At 52.1% G+C, this 24,098-nt stretch overlaps 1 protein-coding gene across 1 annotated transcript in view; it reads left to right on the forward strand.

Annotated features, from left to right (window-relative positions):
• The window catches only part of TCEA3 (transcription elongation factor A3), a 34,739-nt gene extending 10,850 nt beyond the window's left edge, over positions 1 to 23,889 (forward strand). Inside the window, exons 5-11 of the mRNA XM_037032844.1 lie at positions 1,353 to 1,415; positions 10,784 to 10,950; positions 11,122 to 11,178; positions 13,891 to 14,045; positions 18,899 to 19,045; positions 20,489 to 20,560; positions 22,715 to 23,889. Of these exons, the coding sequence (XP_036888739.1) occupies positions 1,353 to 1,415; positions 10,784 to 10,950; positions 11,122 to 11,178; positions 13,891 to 14,045; positions 18,899 to 19,045; positions 20,489 to 20,560; positions 22,715 to 22,723 (670 nt within the window). The 3' untranslated portion in view covers positions 22,724 to 23,889. The remainder of the gene's footprint in view (positions 1 to 1,352; positions 1,416 to 10,783; positions 10,951 to 11,121; positions 11,179 to 13,890; positions 14,046 to 18,898; positions 19,046 to 20,488; positions 20,561 to 22,714) is intronic.
• Positions 23,890 to 24,098: the final 209 nt, after the last annotated feature.

Consider the following 24,098-nt stretch of genomic DNA (forward strand, 5'->3'; position numbering starts at 1 on the left):
AGAGCTCGATTCCCAGTCAGGGCAGGTGCCTGGGTTGCAGGCCAGTTCCTGGCAGGGGACACACAAGAGGCAACCATACATTGATATTTCTCTCCCTCTCTCCTTCCCTTTAAAGATAAATAAATAAAATCTCAAAAAGTATACTTAAAAAAAAGAAGAAGGGAGGCAGAGAGGGGAAGGGAGCTAACCCAGGGTGTGTTAGTGAGCAGGGGACTGCCCTGGGCAACCAGGGCTTAAATCCTGTTCGGAATGCTGTGTAGCAGTGGAGAACACACCGGGGGCTGGCCAACTGGAGGACCGAGGAAGGTCGGGTATAGACCCACCAGCGCTTCCAGCCCACTGGCCTGCTGGTGCTGACTGGAGCGGAGAAGGTCCTCAGGCAGATGGCAGGGGGAGGTCCCTGCGTCCCATGCACTGGGGGAGTGAGCGCCCTAGAGGACACAGGCTCAGCAGGCACTGCGTCCACTACAGTGAACAGAACCCCCTGAACTCTGCTCTTGTGGGATTTCCGTGGCGGGGGCCTGGACCATGCATATGATAGGTGGGAAAATCATAGTCTGTCTAACAGCTGACAGCTGTGCTGGAACTAGGAGAGCTGGGTGAGCTAGGGAGTCGGGGGTGCAACTTACACACATTAACTTTATAAAATCAATAAAAGAGAAAAACACATCCTACATCAAAAAGAAAGTAGCTACCGGCATTTTGGAAAATGGGAAAAAACTTCACCTCTCAACCCATCTTCCCGATGTAACCCTGGTTTAGCATTTGGGTGGGTGGTCTTTCAATCTTCTGTCTTCCTGGGTGTTTTCTTGCAAGACTTTAGGCACAGAACACATCTGGTTTTGCATCCTGCTTCCTCCCCAGTCATTTTAACGCAGCTCTTCTATCGCCAAGGCCCAAGTGCTTCTCCTCTCTTCCTCCTACGGGGCCGGCAAGAGAGGCTGGAGGTGGTGTCCAGTTCCTCGCGAGAACAGGCAACCCCAGCAATTCCAGTCTCCGTGGACTCCAGCCAGCCAAGGCCTGCCTGGCAGCAAGGAGGAGAGGGGCTGCTGAGACTTAGTTTTTCATAATTAGTGGAACTCATGCAATTAATGACAGCACATGCATCACATCCGGCACATCTTCGGTTTCCTTCCCTTGCACTGGCCACTTCCTCTGAGGGAGGGCAGGCGAAGGTGACCCGCCAGCACCGCCTGCAGCTTCCTCTCCCAGGCGGCGGTGGTCCGGGTGGGCTCTATCATCCTCGGCCCAGCAGGCCTGGCTCCAGAATGCTTTCTCCCCGGCCTCTGACCTCTCTCGGCCAGTACCGATGCTAACGCCTAGGAGAGTCTCATCTTCGATTTCTCTTTCAGGAGGGACTCTGTGGATTCCAAGTCTTCAGCCACCTCCTCTCCAAAGAGACCCTCGATGGAAAGGTAGGGGGAGCCACCGACTTCTCTACCCCAGAGGTTCTGTTCGACCTGTCTCCCTCTCTGTGCTTTAATGTGTGACGCCCGAGGCTGGGGGAGGAGGAAATTTCGTATGTTATGTTGCCTCCAATATCTAGAACCCACACAGTAAAACCAAGATGGAAGAGAGGGAGGTTGAGGGCCTGGGTGGAAAAGGTGAAGGGATTAAGAAGTACAGATTGGCAGGGACAGAATAGCCATAGAGATGGAAAGTACCACATGGGAAATGTAGTCAGTAATATCGTAATACCTATGAATGGTGCCAGGTGGGTACTGGAAATATTGGGAGGGGCCACTCTGTAAAGTATGCCATTGTCTAACCACTAAACTGTCCGCCTGAAACTAAGACAAAATAATATTGAATGTAAACTGTAATTGAGATAAATAATAAATAAATAAATATTTTTAAAGACTAAGGGGGCCCCCGAATCAGAGGTGCAGCCCCCCTCACTGGGGTGGCTGACCGTCACTGTTGCCCCATCCCTGTCTGGGGGACATTCTCAAGGTCAACCTGAACCCCGTGAGGACAGAGGCCTCGAGAGCCTGTACCTTGGGTGGGGCCTCTGGTTCCGGCTGAACTGGTTAAGATATCTACTTCAGAGTTGATATCCTAATCAAGTCATTCATTCATTCATTCATCAAATATTTACTGAGGGTCTACTATGTGCTGGGAACCATTTTAGGTACCAAGGATATAGCAGTGAACAAAAGAAGCCAAAATCCCCGCAGTCATGGGACCTGTATTCTAATGGGGGCGGCAGCAATACGTGTATCGAGTAAGTTGTGCACCAGCTTAGAAGGTGACAAGCGTTAAGGAAAACAACAAGCAGGCTGAGGGGAGTTGGGGGGAAACGGTCATTGGGGAGGTCAGAGGAGCCCTCGCCGAGGATGTGAGTTCTTTTGCTTAAAGATCTTATTTATTTATTTTTAGAGCAAGGGGAAGGGAGGGAGAAAGAGAGGGAGGGAAACATCAGTGTGTGGTTGCCTCTAGCGCACCCCCTACTGGGGACCTGGCTAACGACCCAGGATATGTGCCCTGCCTGGGAATTGAACTAGCGACCCTTTGGTTTGGAGACTGGTGCTCAATCCACCTGTGCACCTGTGCAGAGAGTGGGCTCATTCCAAACCTAAGGACCAGTGAGGTGGCCAGTGGGGCCGAAGCGAGTAAGTGAGGGGCAGAGTTGGAGGACAGAGCAAAGCAGGAGCGCTGTAGGGCATTAAGCCTGTAAATTATATGATCAAACGTGTCAGGATCCCTCTGGCTGCTGTGCTGAGAATGGATTGTCGAGGCGGAAGCAGAGAGACCAGGAGACTATTGTGATAATTCGGGCAAGATGTGACGGTGGCCCAGGGTGGCAGCAGGCGGGGAGAAGGAATGGACTCCACTCCAGGCGCATTTTGAAAGCAGAGCTGACTAGATTTCCCGACAGACTGCACGTGGGCAACAAGAGGAAAAGAAGAGTCAGGACGACTCCAAGGGGCATCTGTCTGCAAGGACGGCGCTGCCGGGCACTGGCGGGGGCGGGCTGTGGAGCCCAGGCTGGCTGCAGCAGGAGACCCAGAGTTCAGGTGTGGATATGTTGGACTTCAAGGGTGTGCTTGTCATTCAGGTGCGGAAGTTGAATGAGCAGTTAGGTTATACCGGGCTGGAATTCGGGAAGCAAGTCTGGGCCGGAATTTCTGAGTCACTATTAGCTTGTAGCTGGCATTTCAAGCTGGATAAGATCACTACAGAGAGAATGTGGGTAAAAGAGCGAGTGTGAACTGTAGTCCGGGAGGGAGGTCAGAGGTCAGAGCAGGGGAAGCAGGGCCAAGAGGGAACAGAGCAGGGCAGGGCAGGACCTGGCTTGGAGGTGGGTGGAGGCAAATGATGAGGGCCCAGGGTGACATTGGGTGCTGGGACAAACGGGTGGGATGGTAAGGTTGACTTCTAGGTGAATATGAGTGGAAGACGCTGGCACACAGCTGTTCTAGGCTTCGTGTACCAGTAAAACCACCACCGGAAAGAAAAGAAGAGGCACAAAATTAGGTGGTTTAAGGCTTCATGGGGATTAAACTGGCCCAAGATGTTGATGGGGCCACTGTATTGCCTGAGTCCCACTGGCTGCTGAGTGCCAGCTTCAGCTGGTAGTGGAGGCTCTCAGAGCGCTGCTTGGAGAGGGATGGAGGCTGCGCCCTGCCTCTGGAGAAGAGAGTTCTGCGGTCCATTAGCAGCATCTACCACTGCCATCCTGGCCCTAAACCAGTGGTTCTCAACAGAGCGTCGTTCAGAAATTTGTGGAAGCATTTTTTGTTGTCCGTGACTTTGGCGGGGGGGTGTCTTAGCTCGTGCTGCTATAACAAAATAGCATGGACTGTGTGGCTTAAACAACAGACATTTATTTCTCAAAGTTCTAGGCACAGGGATGTCCAAGATCAAGGTGCTAGCTGATTCAGTTTCTGGTTGCAGGTGGCCACCTTCTTGCTTCTTGCTCTGTCTGCACCTAATTGGGAGAGCATACTCTGGTCTCTCGTCCTGTCCTTACAAGGACTACATCCCATCATGAGGCCCAGCCTCACCTAAACCTGATTATCTCTCGAAGGCTTCACCTCCAAATACTGTCCCATTGGTGGTGAGGGCTTCAACTTATGAATTCGGGGGAACACAAATACTCCGTCTGTAGTGGGAGTGGGGGAGGAGCAATCCAGCATGTAGGAAGCAGGGCGCATAGATGCTGAACATCTCGAGGCATGAAGGGCAACGCTGTATAATGAAGGATTGTCCTATCCCAAAACAAAACACTTAGCTCTACTCCAGTTCTGGGTTTGATGCTATCATATGCACATTCGACATTTGTGGAAGGATTTGTACCTTCAGGCTCTTCTCCTGACTTTGCCCGGGGCCTGGAAATCTCCCGGCTCCCTCCCATACTGCATTCTTCTTCTGAAGGTCAAACAGAATACGTCTGACAGACAGCAGTGCCATTTTATGCTGGTTCAGTGTGGGGGATGGGCAACCCGAAGCAGGTCTTGTAAATTTACTTTATGTACCACCCAGGCTGTTTCCTGTGCTCTCTGCCTCTCCAGCTCATCTTTCTCTTCCATCCACCCATCCATCCACCCATTCATCTATCTGATGGACACATTCTTTGCAAACAACCCCCCAGGGGCCAAGAGCATGTGCACACCGTGAGTGACTTTTGGGGGCCATGGAAAAATGGAGAGTCGGGTGCCTGCAGGTTGGGGGCACCCACTGGCTAGCCCCAGACGGTTGTTGCTTCGTGGAAATGCAGGCCCCATGCTCCATGTCTTCCCGCTCTTTAGGGGAAACCAGATTTTTAGATGAGGCTCCCAACTTCAAACGTTGGCAGCGTACTCACCTTTTCTAAGACACAGTAGGGCAAACAAAACATATTTGTAGCCCTCCTGTTTGCAACCTCTCAGGCCAGGCCAAGGTTCAAACTCTTCATTTCTGTCTTCATAGAGCTAATCACCAGTGCAGAGGCAGACACCAAGATACTTGGGTTTTGGAGGTATAACACACAGTGGGAACGTCAGAAGAGTATTTCATTATGATTTGAGAAGTCAGAGAGACTTCATGGAAGAGAGAGTTTTCCATCTTCGTGGAAGATTGAGAGACGAATGAATAGGAGTTTGCCTGGCAGACAAGCTAAGAGAGGGCAGAGGGAGCGGCACATGCAAAGGTGTGGCAGTGTGAGTGAGCATGGCACTCTGGGAACTGCATCTGGAGTACCAGGGTACAGACCACGAAGGGCACCACTGTGTCCGGGAAGAAGGTGGCCCTTTTTCAGGGCAGTAGGACCCAGCCAGCCGTGGAAGGCAGTTGGTTGACTTGTTTTCACCTGAGCGGTACACGTGCTTGGCAGTGCAGTAACGGAAGTGCCCTCGAGGTGGCGCGCACGAGTAGCAAGTCTTGCCTCCTGGTGCCTCTACTCTGACCTGGGGCTGGAGGATTTTCTAAGCGCTTAGTGGTATCAAACCGGCTCAGGCTGGTGCTGACGCGGATGCAGCCTGGAAGCAGAGGGAGGCTGTGATCAATCCAGCCCCCCGCCTCCACCCCCACCAGTGATGCCCTTTCTGCAATTTGACTCAGTTCCCGGTTCTCTGCATTGAAAGCAAAATGAGCGTGGCTGCCTGGAATTTAGGAACCAATTCCAGCCTACCAGTCAGCTCCTAGCCAAGAAGGGGCCGTGGGGGCCCTGGGGGCCCGGGGTGAAGGGAGGGGTGCCTGCCAGGATGGTGGGAGAAAACACAACAAGCAGCCTACCCTCTCCCAGGTAAGGGAAGTCTGGAAAACTCTGCCTTTTAGAGCCACAGTGAGATGTGTTGAAAAAAACTCAGAAGGCAGGCAGACCTAGATTTGCAGTCTGACCCTTCCATTTGCTAGTTGGATGACCTTGGACAAGTCAGTCAGCTCTCTGAGTCTCAGTCCAATGGCCTTTAAAATGGGGATAATTATGACCCCCTTTCGAGGATACGGTGAGGATCAAATGAGGTAATGAAATGTTTAGCACTAGCCCTGGCTGGTGTAGCTCAGTGGATTGAGCGCGGGCCTGCGACTCAGACGATCACGGTTCGATTCTCAGTCAGGGCACATGCCTGGGTTGCAGGCCAGTTCCCTGCAGGCCAATTCCCAGCAGGGGACGCATGAAAGGCAACCATACATTGATGTTTCTCTCCCTCTCTCCTTCCCTTCCCCTCTAAAGATAAATAAATAAAATCTAAAAAAAAAAGAAATGTTTAGCACTGTTCCCAACCCATGTAGGTGCTAATAAGTACATAATACTTAGTAGGCAACCTATATAAATTGCCTAATGGTTCATCCTCTCTCTTAGGTGCTTTAATTCTCTTAACAACAGTTTTAAATGGGTACTATTGTTATCCCCACCTGCCATGTGAGAAAACTGAGGCACCTAGAAGGGAAGGTATTCACCCTAGGCCACATAACTACAAAGTGGTGATGTCAGGCCTTGAACCTGAGAACTTGGCTTTGGAGCCTGTGTTCTTAATAAATATACCACAGCATTTGTAGGCATTTCTTAAATGACAGGCTACTATTGTTGTTTGCTATTATGCCTTTGTCCAAGCAGCACCCTCAGGCTCCCCCTGGTGGTTCCCTACTGCTGAGTCCCAGATATTGAGGATGTGGTGTGGGCCTCGCAGGACAGCAACGGGTTAGCCCCAGGGAGAATCTGCAGCTCCATCTCAGTTGCAGGAGATGAGCTGGCTTCGCTCATTTAAGGTGACAGACACTGGCTCAGAGAGAGATCCTTCTCTAAAGTCACTGGCCTTCCAAAGAGGACCTGTCCCTGACCTAGCTCATCTCTGGCTAGACCCCTGGGATGTCCCTTGCACCTCTCTGTGGCCAGCCCCCTCAGCCCGTTCTGTATTCAGTCATCAGCAAAGGTTCATCAAGTACCTGCCAAGAGCACTGTTACAGCTGCTGGAAGACAGTGGTGAACCAGCCAATGGGGTCCCTATACTGTGGAACTTGTAATCTGCAGTGGAGGCAGACAATATTTACAAACACATAAACAAGTTAATAATAGACTTGGTTAAGTGCCGTGAATGCAAGAAATTAGGTCATGTGCTAGCGAGTTACAGGGCAGGGACAGTCTGCTTGGCTGGCATGGCCAGGGAAGGCCTCCCTGCAGAGGTGGTATTTGGGTCTGACTTGTGGGAAGGAACCAGTCATAGGAGGATCCGGAGGAGGAAGAGCTTTCTGGGAAGAGGTGCCAGCTGTGCAAAGGCACTGTGGTGGGGGGACAGATGTGCTCAAGGAACAGAAAGCAGGAGGGTGGTGGGGGCCTCAGTGAACAGTGAGGGGGGAGGGGCAGGAGATCATGTCAGGGGCCGGATGTGGAGGGGCTGGCGAGCCTCGGTGAAGAGTTTGACTTTATGCTGAAAATAAGTGGAAGCTGTTAGAATGTCAAAAGCAGGGGAATGCGGGGACTCGTTGGGAGTTTTTGAAAGCCCTCTCGCCCCTGCCAAGCTGTTGTACAGCAAATAGATTGCAGGGGAGGCAAGAGGATGCAGGGAGACCGGTTTCGGGACTCTTGTGGCTGTGCAGGGGAGAGCCCAGTGGCCGGGACCAGGGTTGGGTGCAGGCAGCCCCTGGACTCTCCAGTTTATGCCCTTCCCAGCCTTCCCTCACCCACACCTTCCTCTCCTACTGAAATCTGACTCCAGGGGAGAGCTGGTCAGATCACAGCCCCCCCATCCCTGTGCCCTGCTGCCAGGCCACCCAGTTGTCAGGGAGGGTTGGGTAGAGTCCAGGATAATTTAGTCTCAGAATAGTACAGTAAGGTTCAAATAGCACTTAAATATATATATATATATATGAGAGAGAGAGAGAGAAGAGAGAGAGAAGCTAGAAGTCCCTTTGGACAAAATTTTTGGGAATTCGAAATGTAAACCTTTTAAGAGCAGAACCTTCCCTCCCCAGCCCACCCCACTCCTAGGGCAGCAGAGAGACACCTTGGAGGGACCTCAAGGCTCCAGAGGACACATCAGTCCCCGTGGCCCAAGGGCATCTGTAGTGACAGAGGGGATCCAAGGTCAAGCCAAAAAGCAAGGTCTGGGAGATGAAAAGTCACCGGTAGAATTCACAGTGAAAAGTGCTCCACGGAATGTTGGGTGGGATTTTGTCGGAACCCCAGATTTTTAACACAGGGAAGCCTGAGCTGCCCCCAGTCCAGGCAGCCTCACTGTCAGACACAGCTCTTTGGGTCTGACTTTTCAGAAGCCCAGCATCGTCTTCCTGGAGGGAAGAAGTGCATCCATAGCTCCAGGGCTGCCTGGTGCAGCTGCCCCAGCTGTGCCCTGTGCAACTCCAAGAGGTACCCAGGTGACAATGTGAATGGCGCCCCCTGGAGGTAGGAAACACAGCCGTCCTTTGGGACCTTCCACAAGGGTTCAGTGTGGTCAGACCCTGGATGGAGGGAGGAGGGGTCCCTAATTTCTTCAACTCTGATGACTCAGTGTCTCCTAGGAGGCGTGAGGGCTGGCTCGCAGATCCTGACGGGTTACTGAAGAGCCCAGAGGGGAAGGCAGAGACACGTTGCCTGCCTGCCCCTCCCAAGAGTGGTGCCTACTTGGCTCTGAAAGGGAGGGAACTGTATGGCTACCACTCCCTCCTCTTAGCTGTGAAGTGGGGCTGGCTACTGGTGGCTCTTCCGCCTGCAGAGAGAAGTAAAGAGCAACAGGCAGTGAATAGTGGCTTTGTTGTTACCATCCCAACGAGTCCAAGAGTTTGGCCGAATCCTGTCCTCCAGTTCCGTACCCTCACGCTCCAGCTGCCCCGAGCCCCTTGGTATTGCCCGTGCATTCCCAGAGCTCTTCCATCATCCCAACCGAAACTCTGTCCCCATTAAACCTCCACTCCCCAAACCCCCTCCCTCTGCTCCTGGCAACCAGCATTCTGCTTTCTGTCCCTAGGAATTTGACTTCCAGCTACTTCACGTAAATGGAATTATGCACTATCGGCCCTTCCCTAGCTTGCTTATTTCACTTAGCATGATACCTTCAAAGGTCATCGTGCGGTAGCATGTTTCAGAATTTCATTCCTTTTTGGGGTTGAATAGTAATCTACTGCAGGTAAATACCACATTTTGTTTACCCATTCACCCACCAGCAGACAGTTGGGTGCCTTCCATCTTTTGCCGGCAGCTCCTTGACAGCAGGAAGGCAGGAAGCCTGTCGGAGCCAGCAACACACATATTTTTTTACGCTCATAAAAAAAAAAAGTGTTTCTCATTACAAGAGTAGATATGTTTTTTTGTAGAAGACTTAGGAAATATGTATAAGCAAAAGAAGAAAATGAAAATACCCTATAATGCCACCTCAGAGAGATAAGTGCTGTTAATACGGTGTTACAGTATGAATGTTACTGACCCCTCCCTCCCCAAATCCATATGTCGAAGCCCCCGTGTGACTGAATTGGGAACTAAGTCCTTTATGGAGGTAATTATGGTTAAAAGAGGTCACATGGGTGAAACTTGATCCAATAGGAACAGTGTCCTCAGAGGAGGAGACACCTGAGCGCTCCATGGCTCTCTCCCCGCCTGTGAGGCTAGGGTGAGAGGGTGGCCATCTGTGACCTGGGAAGGAGCCCTCACGTGAGACCAAACTGACTGACACCTGACCTGTCTCTGAAACTGTGAGAAGCACATTTCCGTTGCTGTTTTTTTTCTAAGATTTTATTTATTTATTTTTAAAGAGAGGGGAATAGAGGGAGAAATAGAGGGAGAGAAACACCAGTGTGCAGTTGCCTCTTGCACGCCCCCAACTGGGGACCTGGCCTGCAACCCAGGCATGTGTCCTGACTGGAAATTGAACCAGCGACCCTTTGGTTTGCAGGCCTGCGCTCAGTACACTGAGCCACACCAGCCAGGGCTCATTTCAATTGTTTAAGCTCCCCCCCCCACCCCCAGCCCAGTGTTTATCATAGCAACCCAGGCAGACAAAGACACACAGTTATCTTTACAATCATCTGTGCACATATGCACATATATGTATATGTATGTATATTTATTTGTGGCTTTGTAAGCCAAAGCCAAAATGGTACCATTCTTAGGCAGTGTCTCATAGGAGTTAAGATGGTAAGGACTGGAATCATACAGGCCTGCGTTCAAACCTCCGTGGGGTGACTCTCCAGGTTTGCCTCCCTCATCTGCAAGTGGGGCTGGTGACAGGACGTACCTCCTGGGACTGCCGGGACGGTTACATCGGAAAGTGCTCCTCCAGCGGCTGGCACGGTGCCTGGCACGTGGAAGAAGCCAGCCCTCTTCAATGGTGGCACAGTCACAATTCTCTAGACTGTCGGCTCCTTGGGGGTGGGGGGAGCTTTTCTGACTTGTCTCTGCTTTGTCCCGTGTTCTTAGCACAGCCCCTGAGAATAGGTGCCTAATAAATATTTAGTGAATGAGTGAAGGAAGGATTCAGTGAGAGCAGAGAGGGAGACAGAGAGCAGCTCGCACAGGGCCTAGTGGCCGGGGTTTGGGCGTGGTCACACTGTTCTCTACCCAGTAGAGCACAGCGTGGGTCCCAGAGTCCACTTGCCTGGGCTTTAATGGGGGTGCTCCTGGTTTCCAGATGTGTGACCTGTATTTAAAATGCATCCTCTCTAAAATGCACTTAAATGGGACTCTAAAATGGAGACAAGAATAGTATCAACCTCATGGGGTGGTTGTGAGGGTTGAATGAGATGATCCATCTCAAGCACCTAAAATAGTCCCTACCTCATAGGGCCGCCATGAGGGTTACAGGGAATCATTGCTCAGTAAATGCTTTACTTGCTTAATGTCAGAATGTCAATTATGGATTGTCCTCCTCAGATCAAACAGCAGCACATCGAAAGCAGAGACCTCCCCCAGAACACCCGGCAGCCCCTCGAGCCCCACCTTTGCCCCCTCCGTCTGCCTCCTGGCACCCTGCTATCTCACAGGGGACTCTGTCCGGGACAAGTGTGTGGAGATGCTCTCGGCGGCCTTGAAGGCAGATGGTGAGAGGGCCTGGGCTGGAGAAGGGGGAGGGAAGGCTCCCCAAGGGCCGATGAGATGTGGTCGTTCTCAGGGCCGTGGGGGTGGCACAGGATGCCACGGTCCCCGGCACAAGCAGGCTTCACTGCCAAGGTCATGTCTGGCTGATGCCCATGTTTTGGAATCTCTTTCAGATGATTACAAGGTCTATGGAGTCAACTGTGACAAGATGGCATCAGAAATCGAAGATCATATCCTTGAGTTTTGCCCAGGCTCTGGGTGCCTGGACTGTCCAGCAGCAGGTCTCCCAAGTGCAGGGGACCCAGGACACTGGACAGGGAGGGAAAGGGCTCTAGGACCAGCCACCTACTCTGTCCCTGAACTAGAGTTCGTAATTCCAGTGAACATTTATTGTCTTGCACCTGCTGGCCTCATGCTAGGCTGTTATGAACAGTGTACCTCACTCAGTGTTGAGAACAATCCACGAGGCAAGTTTCCTCGTTAATTTTGCTGGTGAGGTTACTGAGGCTCAGAGAGGTGAAGGCACTTGCCAAAGCTCACGCGGCAAATAGTAGTGGCATAGCCAAGACTGGAACCCAGAAAGTGTGATTCCGGATCCTGAAGGCTCAGCGGCTGTGCCAGACAGGCTGTGTCAACGTGCCTGTCTGTGTAGTTTGTGACATCAAGTGGACAGAGAGGACAGCATTTCTGCTGCTCAGCCTTCCCCCTCTTCCAAGGTGTGAAGATGGCAGCTCCCACTTTTTACTCCCCGGTATGTACCAAGCACTGTGATGGGCAACGGACACACTTCCTACCTCTGTTCGTTCTCACGACAGCCTCTGAGAGGCCGGGACTGCTGTTCCCACATCACAGATGAGGAAGCTGAGGCTCGGGAACTGCTGGTTTCAGAGCTGGACTGAAAACCTTGGTCTTTGGATTCCATATCCTGGGCTTTTCATATTTTCCATTCTCTCGCTCTCTGAAAAGGGCCACTGTGGGCAGGGGAGGCGACCACCTGTGTGACGTGGGCCCATTGCACCAAAAGATTCCTGGCTTGGAGTAAAAACTTCCTCAGCACCGCACCCCACGGGGTGAACACTGGAATTTCTTTCACCAGAACAGTGTTGGGTGTCAAGGCTGCGTGGAGGGAGGGGACAGAATCCCAGGAGAGGGGGCATCTGAGTGTCATGCTGAAGTGTGAGTGACTCTTTTGAGGCCTCACTCTAGGCTGCAGCCATGGAGCTCAGCTGGGGGTGGAGTGGGGCAGGGGCCTGCTTCCATCTCCTGCCTGAGGCCCACGCTGATACCCTCTAACACATCGTCTGGGATTTTCTCTCCGCCATCATTCAGTTACTAACCAGCATGTCCTGAGCTACCCAGTACCTCACCAAATACATTGTCATGATTTCTGACTAATGCAGAACACTGAGCACGAGCTTCCTCTTCGTTTTCTCTGGCACTTGTCCCTCCAAGCAGGTCCTTTCCACCTTGTAGCCCAGTTGGAAACAAAGGTGATCCAGTCCATGGTTCCGCTCCCGGCCTTCCCTCTTTGTTTTCTCTCTCCACTGAATGTCCTTCTCCCAAAGGAAAAGAAAGCAGATCTGTGTCTACTCTTTAGCCCTTTGTTCTTAGATGGTGGGAGGTCAGGTTTGAGGGCTTGAATGTTCGTCTCCCAAAAAAGCCCTGTCTCTTCGGAGCGACCCTGGACTCACATGGCAGCTGTGGGGCTCACGTGTGCTCCTTGAAGGGATCAGTGACTTGCTGGCCTGCGCTCTGCCTCCCCCGTGATCTCAGGAAACAGAGAGAGATATTGCCAGCCCTCCGGGCCCCACGTGAGCAGACACACACCTCCAGGTATCCCAAGCACAGATTTTTAAACAAACGTTTTGGCTTTCAAATGCATTATGGCATATTCTTTCTTTTTACATTTTTATTGTGCAAACAACATTAAAACAACAAAAACAGAAATTATACCACCTTCCTCCCACCACTTCAAGCAAGTCAGCTGTTTCCATTTGTCCGCATTCCCTGCAGTCACTCTCGTGTGTGGTATTTCCCAGCAAAGGCTTCATCTTCCTGACTCCCCTTGGCTTGGGAGACGGAGAAACGCGCTGTGTTCCCTGAGCTCTTCCAGAGAAGGGGGTGGGAGGCCCGTCTGGGATGCAGCATCTGGACAGAGGTCACCGTGGGCCTTGGCCCAGGGCAACTTCCTGCTGGGTGAGTGGAGAGAGCGTTACCATTAGGAGGGATCTGGCTTCCAGCCCTGTGTCTGCTGGGAATTTGCCCCGTGACCTTGCGCAACCGCCTGCACCCTTCCTAAGCCTCAGCTTCCTCATCTCTTAAAGAGAGACATAACTCTGACCGGCAATTCCCAAAGTAGGTTCCAGGGAATGGTGCCGGGCGCTACCAGAGAACCGGGAGCACCAGATGCAACGCAGCCCCGCGATTTCTTTGTTCCTAACCTCGTGTTTCTCTGCCAGCTGGACCCACAACCTTCCGGTAACTAGAGGTGATCTTCATCATCATCATCATCTTAACAGCCCCCAAATGCTGAGCCTTTGATGTGACCCAGACACCATGCCAGGTGGTCATGCAGCTTAACGCACTGAATCCTCGTAACCGCCCTGTGTATCAGAAATCAGCAAACGGGGGCACAGAGAGGTCATGTAGCTCACCTGAGGTCATACAGGAGGCTCAGACAAACTCGGGGTGCCCATTCCCGGAGTCCCGGACACCACAGTGCTTGCTATGATCTTAACTTACATGGAGGCTGTTTCCTGTCTCTGATATGTGACTGACCCCATATGCCCAACTGAAGTCCCTTCAAATGTCACAGAAGTGCCTGACCTCCGTACAAGTCCAGGGAGAGGCAGAGTGGGCCCCGAGTCTCCTCTCTTCAGGGAAAGGCTCCCCGTTTTCCTGTACCCCTCGGCGACTGGCTGGCTGGCCCTTGACCGTGTCACATATCTACCAGGAGCTCAAGAGCACAGACATGAAGTACCGGAACCGCGTGCGCAGCCGCATTAGCAACCTCAAGGACCCCAGGAACCCTGGCCTGAGGCGGAACGTGCTCAGTGGAGCCATCTCCACCAGCCTCATTGCCAAGATGACAGCAGAGGTGAGGGCCGGGCCGGGCCTCTGCACAGTGGGGGTGGGGGGCCAGGCCCCTCCAGCTCTGTCCAAGTCTCAGAGGCAAGGGCTTGTGATTCCACAGAGGAGAGCCGGGGGCGCTTACACTCAGACCCTCTCCCGCTCCGTGTCTCTCAAGGCTTCTGGACCATCAGGATGGTGGACATGCCTAATGCATATTAGGCACTGTGCTAGCACTTTAGACACACTGGCCACTTCTGTCTTCACACCAGCTGAGATAGAAATGTTTATTCTCCCCGTCTCGCAGATGAGGAGGCGAGGCTCAGAGGAGTTCAGTGATTTGCCTACACACACAGCTAGAAAATACTCCGGCCAGGAGGCAGGCTGTCAGGCCTCAGAGTGACCTCTCTCCGCTGCCTTGTTATCTGCCTCCCTCCTCTGCCTCGTTCAGTCCTCTGTCCCATGACCCAGCCCGGGCCCAAGCCAGAACATGGGTCCCCATCTCCATGGAGCACAGTCCAAGGGCAGGAGTGCTCCATTCACCAACCATTTCATGTAACCCTCAGCACGATGCTGTGAAAGAGGAAATATTATCCCCATTTTATGGATGAGAAAACTGAGGCCAAACAACTCATCAGTGACAGATGAGGATGGGAACCCAGAGCTGTTTCTTTCAGAGTCCACATCTCGGAAAGACCTTGTGCACACCCTCAGGTATGAGCAGCTCTTTGCTGCCGGAAATTACTGAGGGATTTCCCACAGGCACCTGGAGAGGGCGCTCCTGCGCTGAAAGGAAGGCGCCCAGAGGAGGGAGGGGAAATGCGTGACATCCTGGAGTCTGGCTGTGCTAGTGCGTCTGGCGAGCCTCTAAAAACTGTTGGCCAGAGTGGGCCTCTGTGCGGCGTGCGTGATGTGTGTAGTGTGTGACGTGTGTGTTTAGTCTGTGTATCTGGTGTGTGTTAGTCTGTGCGGGGCATATGTAAATGTGGGGGGGCGTGTTATGTAGTGTGTATGTACCTTTTTCTGAGGAGAGGGTTCACTGACTTCCTCAAATACCCAAAATAAGGAAGACAATACCCTTGGCTTTAGAATAAAGTGGGGAACTTGGCCGAAGTAGACCAGGGTTCTAGTTCTGCTTGATTTGAAATATCTGATCTTTTTAGGCAAATAGCAATATATGCCCAGAGTTACAAATCGCAACTTGGCTTTACAGTGTCTGCTCCTTCCCTGCGAGGTGAGCTGTGACTTTTATGGCAGCCCAGCCTTGTGCCTATTTCTCTCTGTGCCCTGCTCTGTGGCTCTGGGTCCTTCTGCTTCTCTTCGTGTGTGTGTTGTGGGAATCCTGTCAAGAGACTGTCTTACAGGCAGTCCCAGAGCCATGTTGGGAAAGCAAGCCCAGGAGAACCAGGAGCAAGGCTTGGCACAGGTTTGAGCCAAACCCTGCAAGTTCCCAGAAGCTGGAGGTCAGAACAGAGCTAAGTGTCTGGATTAGAACAAAGACAGGCCCCAGAAGTCCCAGCAAAGCAACTGGCCAAGCCAGACACATGGATGAAGTCAGGCCCCACCCAAGGACTGTTCACTAAAACAGGGCAAGAGAATCAGGCCATCAACCCAAGCCCAAAACGAGGCTGACCAGGCCAAGGGCAGTGAGCCAGGAATCTAGCAGGCCGCAGACAAGGCGCTGCCAGGGCCAGCTGCCAAGGACCCCCGCCTCACCACCAGCAACCCAGACAACATGGATGCCAAGATCTTCCTCCTGGGGTCATCTTTTGCTCCAGACAGGAAGTTTCTACAAGAAATATAGGACCATTTTTGCTCCAATAAGAAAAATAACTGCATGGAGCTGGGCTGCTCGCTGTTTGTTCTGTGGCTTAGAGGGCAGTGTGCTTCCATTAGGGAGAGCCTGAGACAGTGATGCCCATACAGACAGACATCCTTCCGTGCGTCCCTGTGTCTCCCTAACTCCCTTTCGGCATCTCTTTCCTTATCCACAAGATTCCCTCCTCCTTTCCGTCTTCTCCTCCCTACCCAGACACATCAAAGACTGGCATAGATTCTGAGATGTCCATGGGAACTGCTGAGCAGTGTACTGGCTGCTCACTGCTCACCTGGCACTGAGACCAGTGCCCGGCACATCATGAGTGCGCAGCAAATATTTACGGAGTTCACCCTTGGGGTCCTTCTCCTACCTTCCTTTCCCTCGTTTTTCTTTCTTACTTTATACGTTATTGTACTTACTCCATGTGTCTTTGGTGCTGCCTCCTTGTAAATGAGTCAGGGCAGAGGTAGGTAAATGGGTTAGTGAGCAGACACATTTTTCTCCTGTTTTTATTTCTTTTTCTTTTTTTTTAAAGATTTTATTTACTTTTGGAGAGAGGGGAATGGGGGGAGAAAGAGAGGGAGAGAAACATTAATGTGTGAGAGATACATCAATCAGTTGCCTCTTGCACGCCCCTAGCTGGGGACCTGGCCCACGACCCATGTTCCCTGACCAGGAATCAAACCGGCAACCCTTTGGTTTTCAGGCTGGTGCTCAATCCACTGAGCCACACCAGCCAGGGCTTGTTTTTATTTCTTAGGGGGCACAGAAGACTGTCTTTTCGTATTGGATTCCCAGCCCTGTCTCCTGTACTCCTCATCCTGAGGCCATTCCAAACGCCCTTCCGCAAACATGTCATTCTTGTCCTCTGATCTTTTGCATGGACTATTCTCTATGTCTAGAATATGCCACCCCCCCCACACACACACACACACAAATCCTGTGTATCTATCAAGACTGGGTAAGGTGTCAAGCTCTGTAATGAGCCTACCCTGTTCCCAAGCAGTTAGCTCCCACCCCAGGGTGGGCAGGTGCTTTCCAGCACTCTATATGCCTTTGTTTCAGTACTTCCTAGGCTCTCTTGCTATCTTGTGCAAATGCGTGGCTACTCCACCAGATTAGCATTACCTGGGGACAGGAACCAAAGCTTATCTGAATCCTGAGGGCTTAGAGGCAGTGTGTGCGGGGGAACCAGCTCCTGCAGCTCAGTAGGATGCCTGTGTGCAGCTATTCCCAACTCTGCGCTGAGTCACATCGCATTAGTAGCTGGAGATTGGCTGTGGTGGGAATATTTACACCACGGAAATTGGTGAACACTACAGATCAGCCACCCCTGCAGTCAAAACTGGTTTACTGGCACACCAATGCAGTTAAAGACACTCAATAAATTGGCCTCCGGTGGATTCTGATTGAACAAATGCATTATGCTCTGGGGAACCTCCCCAGATTAAAGTCAGGTTATAATCTCCCCAGATTAGAAACTCCTTTGCTTATATCGCTTTGGCTTGACTTGTTTTTCTGTATATCCTGTCATGGGTTAGGGCCTATTTGTTGGATTTAACACAGTAGGATTTATTTTTTTTAATCCTCCCCCGAGGATATTTTTTATTATTGACTTTAGAGAAAGGGGAACGGAGAGAGAAACATCGATCGGTTGCCTTCCGTACACACCCTGACCAGAGATCGAACTTGCAACCTAGGTATGTGCCCTGACTGGGAATCGAACCCCCAGCCTTTAGGTGTATGGGATGATGCTCCAACCTACTGAGCCACCCAGCCAGGGCGACACAGTAGGATTTAAACATTTGTATGAACCAGAATAACTTGGGGACACTAATAAAAATGCATATTCCTGGGCCTGCCCTTCAAGTTTTAGATTCCTAGGAATCTGCATTTTATCAAGAAGGCCAGTGGTTCTCGTGCAGTGGTCAGCATTAGATTTAGTGGCCACTAAAATTATTTGACCTTCATGACAACTCCATTCTCAGTTTAAAGAGTTAGGGTAACCCTGGCTGGTGTGGCTCAATGAACTGAGAGCCAGCCTCTAAACCAAAGGGTCCCTGGTTCAATTCCCAGGGCACATGCCTGGGTTGCAGGCCAGGTCCCCAGTAGGGGTGCACAAGAGGCAACCACACATTGACATTTCCCACCCTCTCTTTCTCCCTCCATTTCCCTGTCTAAAAATAAATAAAATCTTTAAAGAGTCAAGGTTGAAAGCAACAATGAAAATGTTTAGCCACTACCAAATTCTCACTCATTCTAGCATTAGCCTCTGCCATCCTCCTTCCCCCAAACCAACCTGAACTTGAACTCTGTTTGGTTTGAGTGTCCTCCTCTCCGCTCTCCTCTGGCAGAGGCAGAAGAGGAGTCAGACAGCAAGGGAGATGGATAAAGAAAGGAAGGACCAGGATAATGAGGACACTGGGTGTCCGCAGTGTGTTTGACACAAGACAGGAGAGTCTGTTCTGTAGGAACTTAAAGATGTTCTGTGATACACTGACAGGTGAGCAGTTCATGGTGTGAACCCAGGTGCTTTAGGTGCTGCATGGGTGGAGACAGCAACAGCAAGTCACAGTGATACCATGGTTCCCACAAGGCTGAATGGGCTGGACAGTGATCATAGCTCGGTCATGTCTGGACTGGAAGGATAAGGAGAACATCAGAGATCAGATGGTCACCAGTCAAGTCAGCTCCAAGAGGAGGGTTCAGGCAGGTGCCCGAGGCCCTGGCAGGCTGGGTGAGCACCAGCTCTGAGGAAACATATGAAAGAGTATCGACCCAGAGCAGAAGCTGTTTGCCTTTTGCTCTCCTGTGCACGCCCTTCTGCACTCGGCCCAGCCACACCCCCAAGGTTTGCCCTTCCGCCCAAAGGCAGAATGGAGACTCTTTGGGTCCAGCCTTTTCCCAGCTGGGGCAGGGCCAGGAGTCCAGGCCTCCGTCCAGCTCCTTGTACTCCGTCCAGCACATGTCCCCCCTCCTCTGTTCAGGCTGTCTAGAAACCAAATGTGGGCCAGGACCCCTAGGACCCCCTGGCCCTGAATGGCAGACTTGTTTCTCTTCAGGAAATGGCCAGCGATGAGCTGCGGGAGTTGAGGAATGCCATGACCCAGGAGGCTATCCGTGAGCACCAGATGGCCAAAACAGGCGGCACCACCACTGACCTCTTCCAGTGCAAGAAATGCAAGAAGAAGAATTGTACCTATAACCAGGTGAGGTGAAGAAGGGAGAGGCCCATGATGGAGGAAGCTACAGGGCCATGGAGATGATGAACCAGAGAGAGCTGGGAAGAGCCAGAGGGGGAAAGGGTTAACACTCCAGGCTGCAGAGAAAAGGGCAAGTCTTGCACACCAGTGTGGCTTCTAGAAAATGTTCTTCTGCATGTACAGTCACCCAGATTTGCATGAGGGAGGCTTGGCCAGCGTGTTCTGGCTGGGCCTGAAGCAAGACGAGGAGGGACCAGACTCACCGGGCACAGAACTGTAGAGTCGCCAACAGCTGGAAGGGAATGTGGCACCTTACAACTCAGCTCCCTCACTTCACACTCAGGGAAACCGAGGCCCCAACAGGGGACAAGCTTTGCAGCTTTGTCCAAGATGGCAGATATGGTTGGTGGCAAAGCTAGTAATAAATCTAGATCTGGACCTTTCTGCCTGCATTACACCCAACTCGTTGTGTAAAGCCTGAGGAATTTAGCCCTGAGCCCTGAGCATGAAGCCCCCTGCCCCCGTATGGGGAGCCATGTAGGCTATGGAGGCCACTTTTCTGGTTTAAACACCAGAAACCCGTTTCTGGGTGGCACACGTTATGACCTTGGGGCACCAATGGTCTTGGATTCTAATTGGTACCTAGTCATCCTGGACTATGGTCGATTCAATCTCCCACCTGCTCAGCAAGCAAGGTGTATCAAGAGCACCCTGCCAGTGGGGACCTGTGGCTACCCGGCCAGGTGGCCTCACCACTCAGGAATCATCCCCCAGAGAACGCCGATTCAGCCGATTCAGGAATTCGGAGATGTTTGTGCAAGCTCCTGCTCTCCTCCAAGACTCTGCCCTGTGGAGGGGCGGGCTTCCTGCGCCTGCCCTCCTGCCACAAGTGCACTGTTTGTGGCAGTGCACAAAGGAACCCCTCTCTGCACAGAGGAACCCCGATGTCATCCTTCCTCAGGTGTCATTGCTCTCCAGGGACAAGGCTGTGCTAAGTCATGTCCTTCTGGCTGTGCTCACTCACTAGCTGGGGGGCTACCTCCCACCCCATAGACTCCCAGCTGACATCAGTCACGGTTGAGTGAACTACATGATCGCTGGGGGTGCCTCCAGCTCACCCAGTACGGCGTGTGCAGGGGAGAGCTGGGGAACACTTCCTGTAGGAGATGAGTCTTGAGGCAAGAGAAGTGAGATCAGTTCAGAAGGCTCAACAAGAATGAAAGCACAAAGGCCAGCCAGTGAGCTACTGAGAGTGAGCTGACGGGCCTGCAGGAGGACAGGAAAATGCACCTTAATACCCATCACAGAGTGCTCAGTGATAAAGGGGAATGCCAAAGTGGGGTGGAAATACCAGTGCCGAGCTCTGGGAGCTGGACCTACTCCTGCAGACAGTGGGAGCTATGGCAGGTCCCGGGGCAGGGGAGTGACTTCATGCGTGATCTGTCTCAGGTGCAGACACGGAGCGCTGATGAGCCCATGACTACCTTCGTCTTATGCAATGAGTGTGGCAATCGCTGGAAGGTCTGTATCTTTCTCCGTCTCCCTACCCCCAACCTCGTCATCCACAGATGCTGCCCCCCATAAGGAGTAGTGTACCCACAGCCAAGAAGGGGCCTCGTGCACAGGGGGCTTAGCAGCCTGTGCAGAGTGGGTCTGCAGAGCTAGAGATCGCGGCGGGTTGGTGATGGTGAGGCAGGGAGAGAGTGCACGAGCACGTTTTCATGTTGGAAGGCACCCAGCTGGGATGGGAGCAGCAGCCTCCTTTTATCAGAGGATGGGCAAAACTGTCTTCTCAGCGCAGATGGAATCAGTCGTTCCCCACCCCCACCCCCCACCCACAGAGGAAAAACAATAGTGCTCTGCTTGTGGACCACACCTCTTTACAAAGTGTTTTAACAGATGTTGTTTCTCTGAACCTGGCTACCCCCCCACCCCCACCCCTCACTACGGAGTCATCCTCCCTTCCCAAGGCAGCCCTGGAGAAGCTCACATTACACTAGGCTGCCCCAGCTCCCCGGAAGACAGAGGTTTTGTTTTCAGAGGTGGGGACCAAGCAAAAACTCCTCCAGGGTGCTCCTTCCTGCCACATGGTCACGTGATTAATGTCAGTTTCCAGGACCACCCGACTTGCTTGTGCTCTGCGTGGTGTCGGCCACTGGGCAGACTGCGGGCACTCCAAAATTCGAAGGTACTTAGCAAGGAGCCCCAGACTGAGCATGAGGCTGGGAGGCGGAAGCCCTGGCTTCAAGTCTCCACTCAGCCCTACTCACTGTGTGACCCTGAGCTTCATACTCACCTCCCTGAGCAAAAGGGTGATGCCCATGCCTTTCTCCAAGGACTGATGTGAAGACGATTACATATGCACGCACACATTGCAAACAGCTGTGAGAAGTGTTCCTTTACCATACTACTCTCACTTTTGGATGAGGAAACTGAGCTACCGAAATGCATAACAAGCAGAAGGTCACACACAGTTGGGAGCACTGAGAGACGAGGCTCCAAAGTCCTGGTCAGCTCAGTTTCTACAGCCAGGCGACTATGTGTTTTCCCTTCGTCCACTGAGCACTGAGGGACAGGGCCAGTAGGGCCGCCTAGTGGTTCAGAGCGTGGGCTTCGGCATCAGGTTCAAATCCTGGTTTTATCACTCACAGTGACTAGGCTAAGTGAACTGAACACTCTCGGGCTGGATTTCCTCCTCTCTAAAGTGGAGGTGTTTATATCTAGCTCACAGAGGTGTTTTGGGGACTAGGGAAATAATGTCCATGGGGCATTAATAGGATCTTTGATAGCTCATATGTTATCTTTGTCAAAATAGGAAAAGGTGCCCCTGCTTCCAGGCAGACACAGCCTTGCACCAGGGTGCAGAGCTCAGCAAACAGAGCAGAGGCTGAGTTTCAGCCCCAGCTCGCTGCCCCTTTGCCAGGCTGTCTCGTGTGGTGAACAACCTGTACGACCATAATAAAAGCCTTGGGCACATACGTTCCTGGCACATGGCAACCACCACTCTTATTGTTCTGTTTGTTACCTACTAGCATTGTGGGAGCTTAGGCAAATCACTTAACCTGAGTTGCTTCTTTACCGGTGAAAAATGGGAGCGGCACAGCGCCCACCTCCCAGGGAAATGGTCAGGACGACATGAGTTAATACATGCCAACGCTGCCTATCGCAGAACGAGTGCTCACTAAGCGATGGCCCTCGCCACTGTCTCTGTTGGACAAAGGACAGTCTGCCCGCTGCAAAACCAGCTCCTCCCCCTTATCCCCATTCGTTGGAGAGGCTGGGCCCACTCGAGGGAGCAGCTCCATGGCTTCTGACACCATTTTCAGACAGTGTCCCTTGCCATGGGGAGGGCCTAAAGTCTAATCAAGTGATTAGTGATAATCACAGTGGTATTTTGACCATGAATGGAGGGCCCACCACATGTCTGGCATCAGATTTCCATTCATTCATTACCTGATACCCTTCTCCCATTGGCTGGCATTATGATCCCATTTGAGGATGAGTGATCTGTTCGAAGTCACGCAGCTAGTAATGGCGGAGCTTGGATTCGGACGCTGGTCTGTGAATGAATCCAGCCCTTACCTTCTTTTCCATGTCCTTTCCCTCTGCCCCTAGCCGCTGCCTCGGGTAACACAGGGAAAGCTCTAAAATTGTGTCGCCTTTCTGGTTTTGTAGTTCTGCTGACAGACCTGCCAGCCAGGATTTCAGTGAACAAGTTGGGGAAGAACAAAGAGAAAGCACTAAGCCATCAAACTGGAGAAAAAATAAAAACGAAACTGAAAAAAAAATGCTGAACTCTGAATGGGGCACTAGGGATCAGAGGGAGAATCCTTTCCCAGATTAATCATCGGTTGCTGATAACGACTGGCTAACAGAGGGAGCCTGACTGGGCTACCATGCTAAGGTCTCAAATCTTTGACAGTAGCTGGCAGACCTTTGCTTTGGGTCCCTTCCCTCACATCTGAACTTCTCAGCCTTTTTTGAGTTGAAAAATGAAAGACCGATGCAAATTTTGCTGCACCCCAGGGTCACGCACGCAGAACCCTTGCACGCAATTTGGCTCAGGCGGACATGACTTCCATGCCATGCCGGAAGATTTTTTCCCCTACTCTGCATCTTTTCCCAAGCTCTGTTATTCCCTGTTCATAGCTGGCTTTGGGGTCTTTGAGTCAGGGACCAGATCATCTTGAACTGAGTCTTTCTGCCTGAAGGGTACAGTGGTGCCCCTCAGTTCCGTGGCCCCTGGAAGGTCCTGAGCCCCACGCCCCAGAGTCTGCCTTGGCCCTGGCAATGCATCCTCCCTGCGCTATCTGGGGCCCAAGCTCCAGAAAAAGGTCTTCAGGGCAAGGGTCCATGTCATGCTTCTGCCACGGTGACATCGGCTTGCTTTTTCAGCTGATAGGAAGGTGCTTTAGTCAAAAGGCTTCTGGGAAAGGCTTGGGAGCAGGTCTGGTGGGCCTGCCCGGGGTCTCCTTCTCTGACTGTCCCTGGCCTTCTGGCAGCCCCAGCCTGAGCCTCCTGGGTGCTGTGTTTCCTAAAATGGCTCACGGGCAGGAGCCCATGAGCTCTTGGGAGCCTGGGCAGGTCACTCACCCTCTCTGAGCTGTTTCCCTCCTTGTAAAAACAGGAGTGGTGCTAGTACCTACCTCGCAGGGTGATTGTGCAGAGGCTGCTGGGTCTCCATCTGCCTTGGTACATCCTTAGGACAGCTTCCCGGAGGAACTTCAGCCAGAATTCTTTACATGCCCTGAGCATCACCCACTCTGAAATGGTGACCACCTTCCTCCTTCCACCCACCAAGTACCTCCTCCTAGACGAAGCCTGTGAATAAACTGTGTACAGAAATCTGCCACCATCTTTGGTTTTTCAATAGTCAGATTGGGGTGTGTCCTTTGGAAGGCTTCAAATCCTCTCACAGAAGATGCAACACACATAAGCTTTAAATGGCAGAAGCAGGACCGAAACCCAGGCCTTCTGCTTCCTGTCATTGTGCTCGATGCAATGAGAGACCCAGGGCCATACACAATGGTTGCTGTGTACCTTCCAGGAATTCCCAGCC

The sequence above is a fragment of the Sturnira hondurensis genome, unplaced genomic scaffold, assembly GCF_014824575.4.
Source record: "Sturnira hondurensis isolate 20B ecotype Veracruz unplaced genomic scaffold, ASM1482457v3 Scaffold0021555, whole genome shotgun sequence".
Lineage (NCBI taxonomy): Eukaryota > Metazoa > Chordata > Mammalia > Chiroptera > Phyllostomidae > Sturnira > Sturnira hondurensis.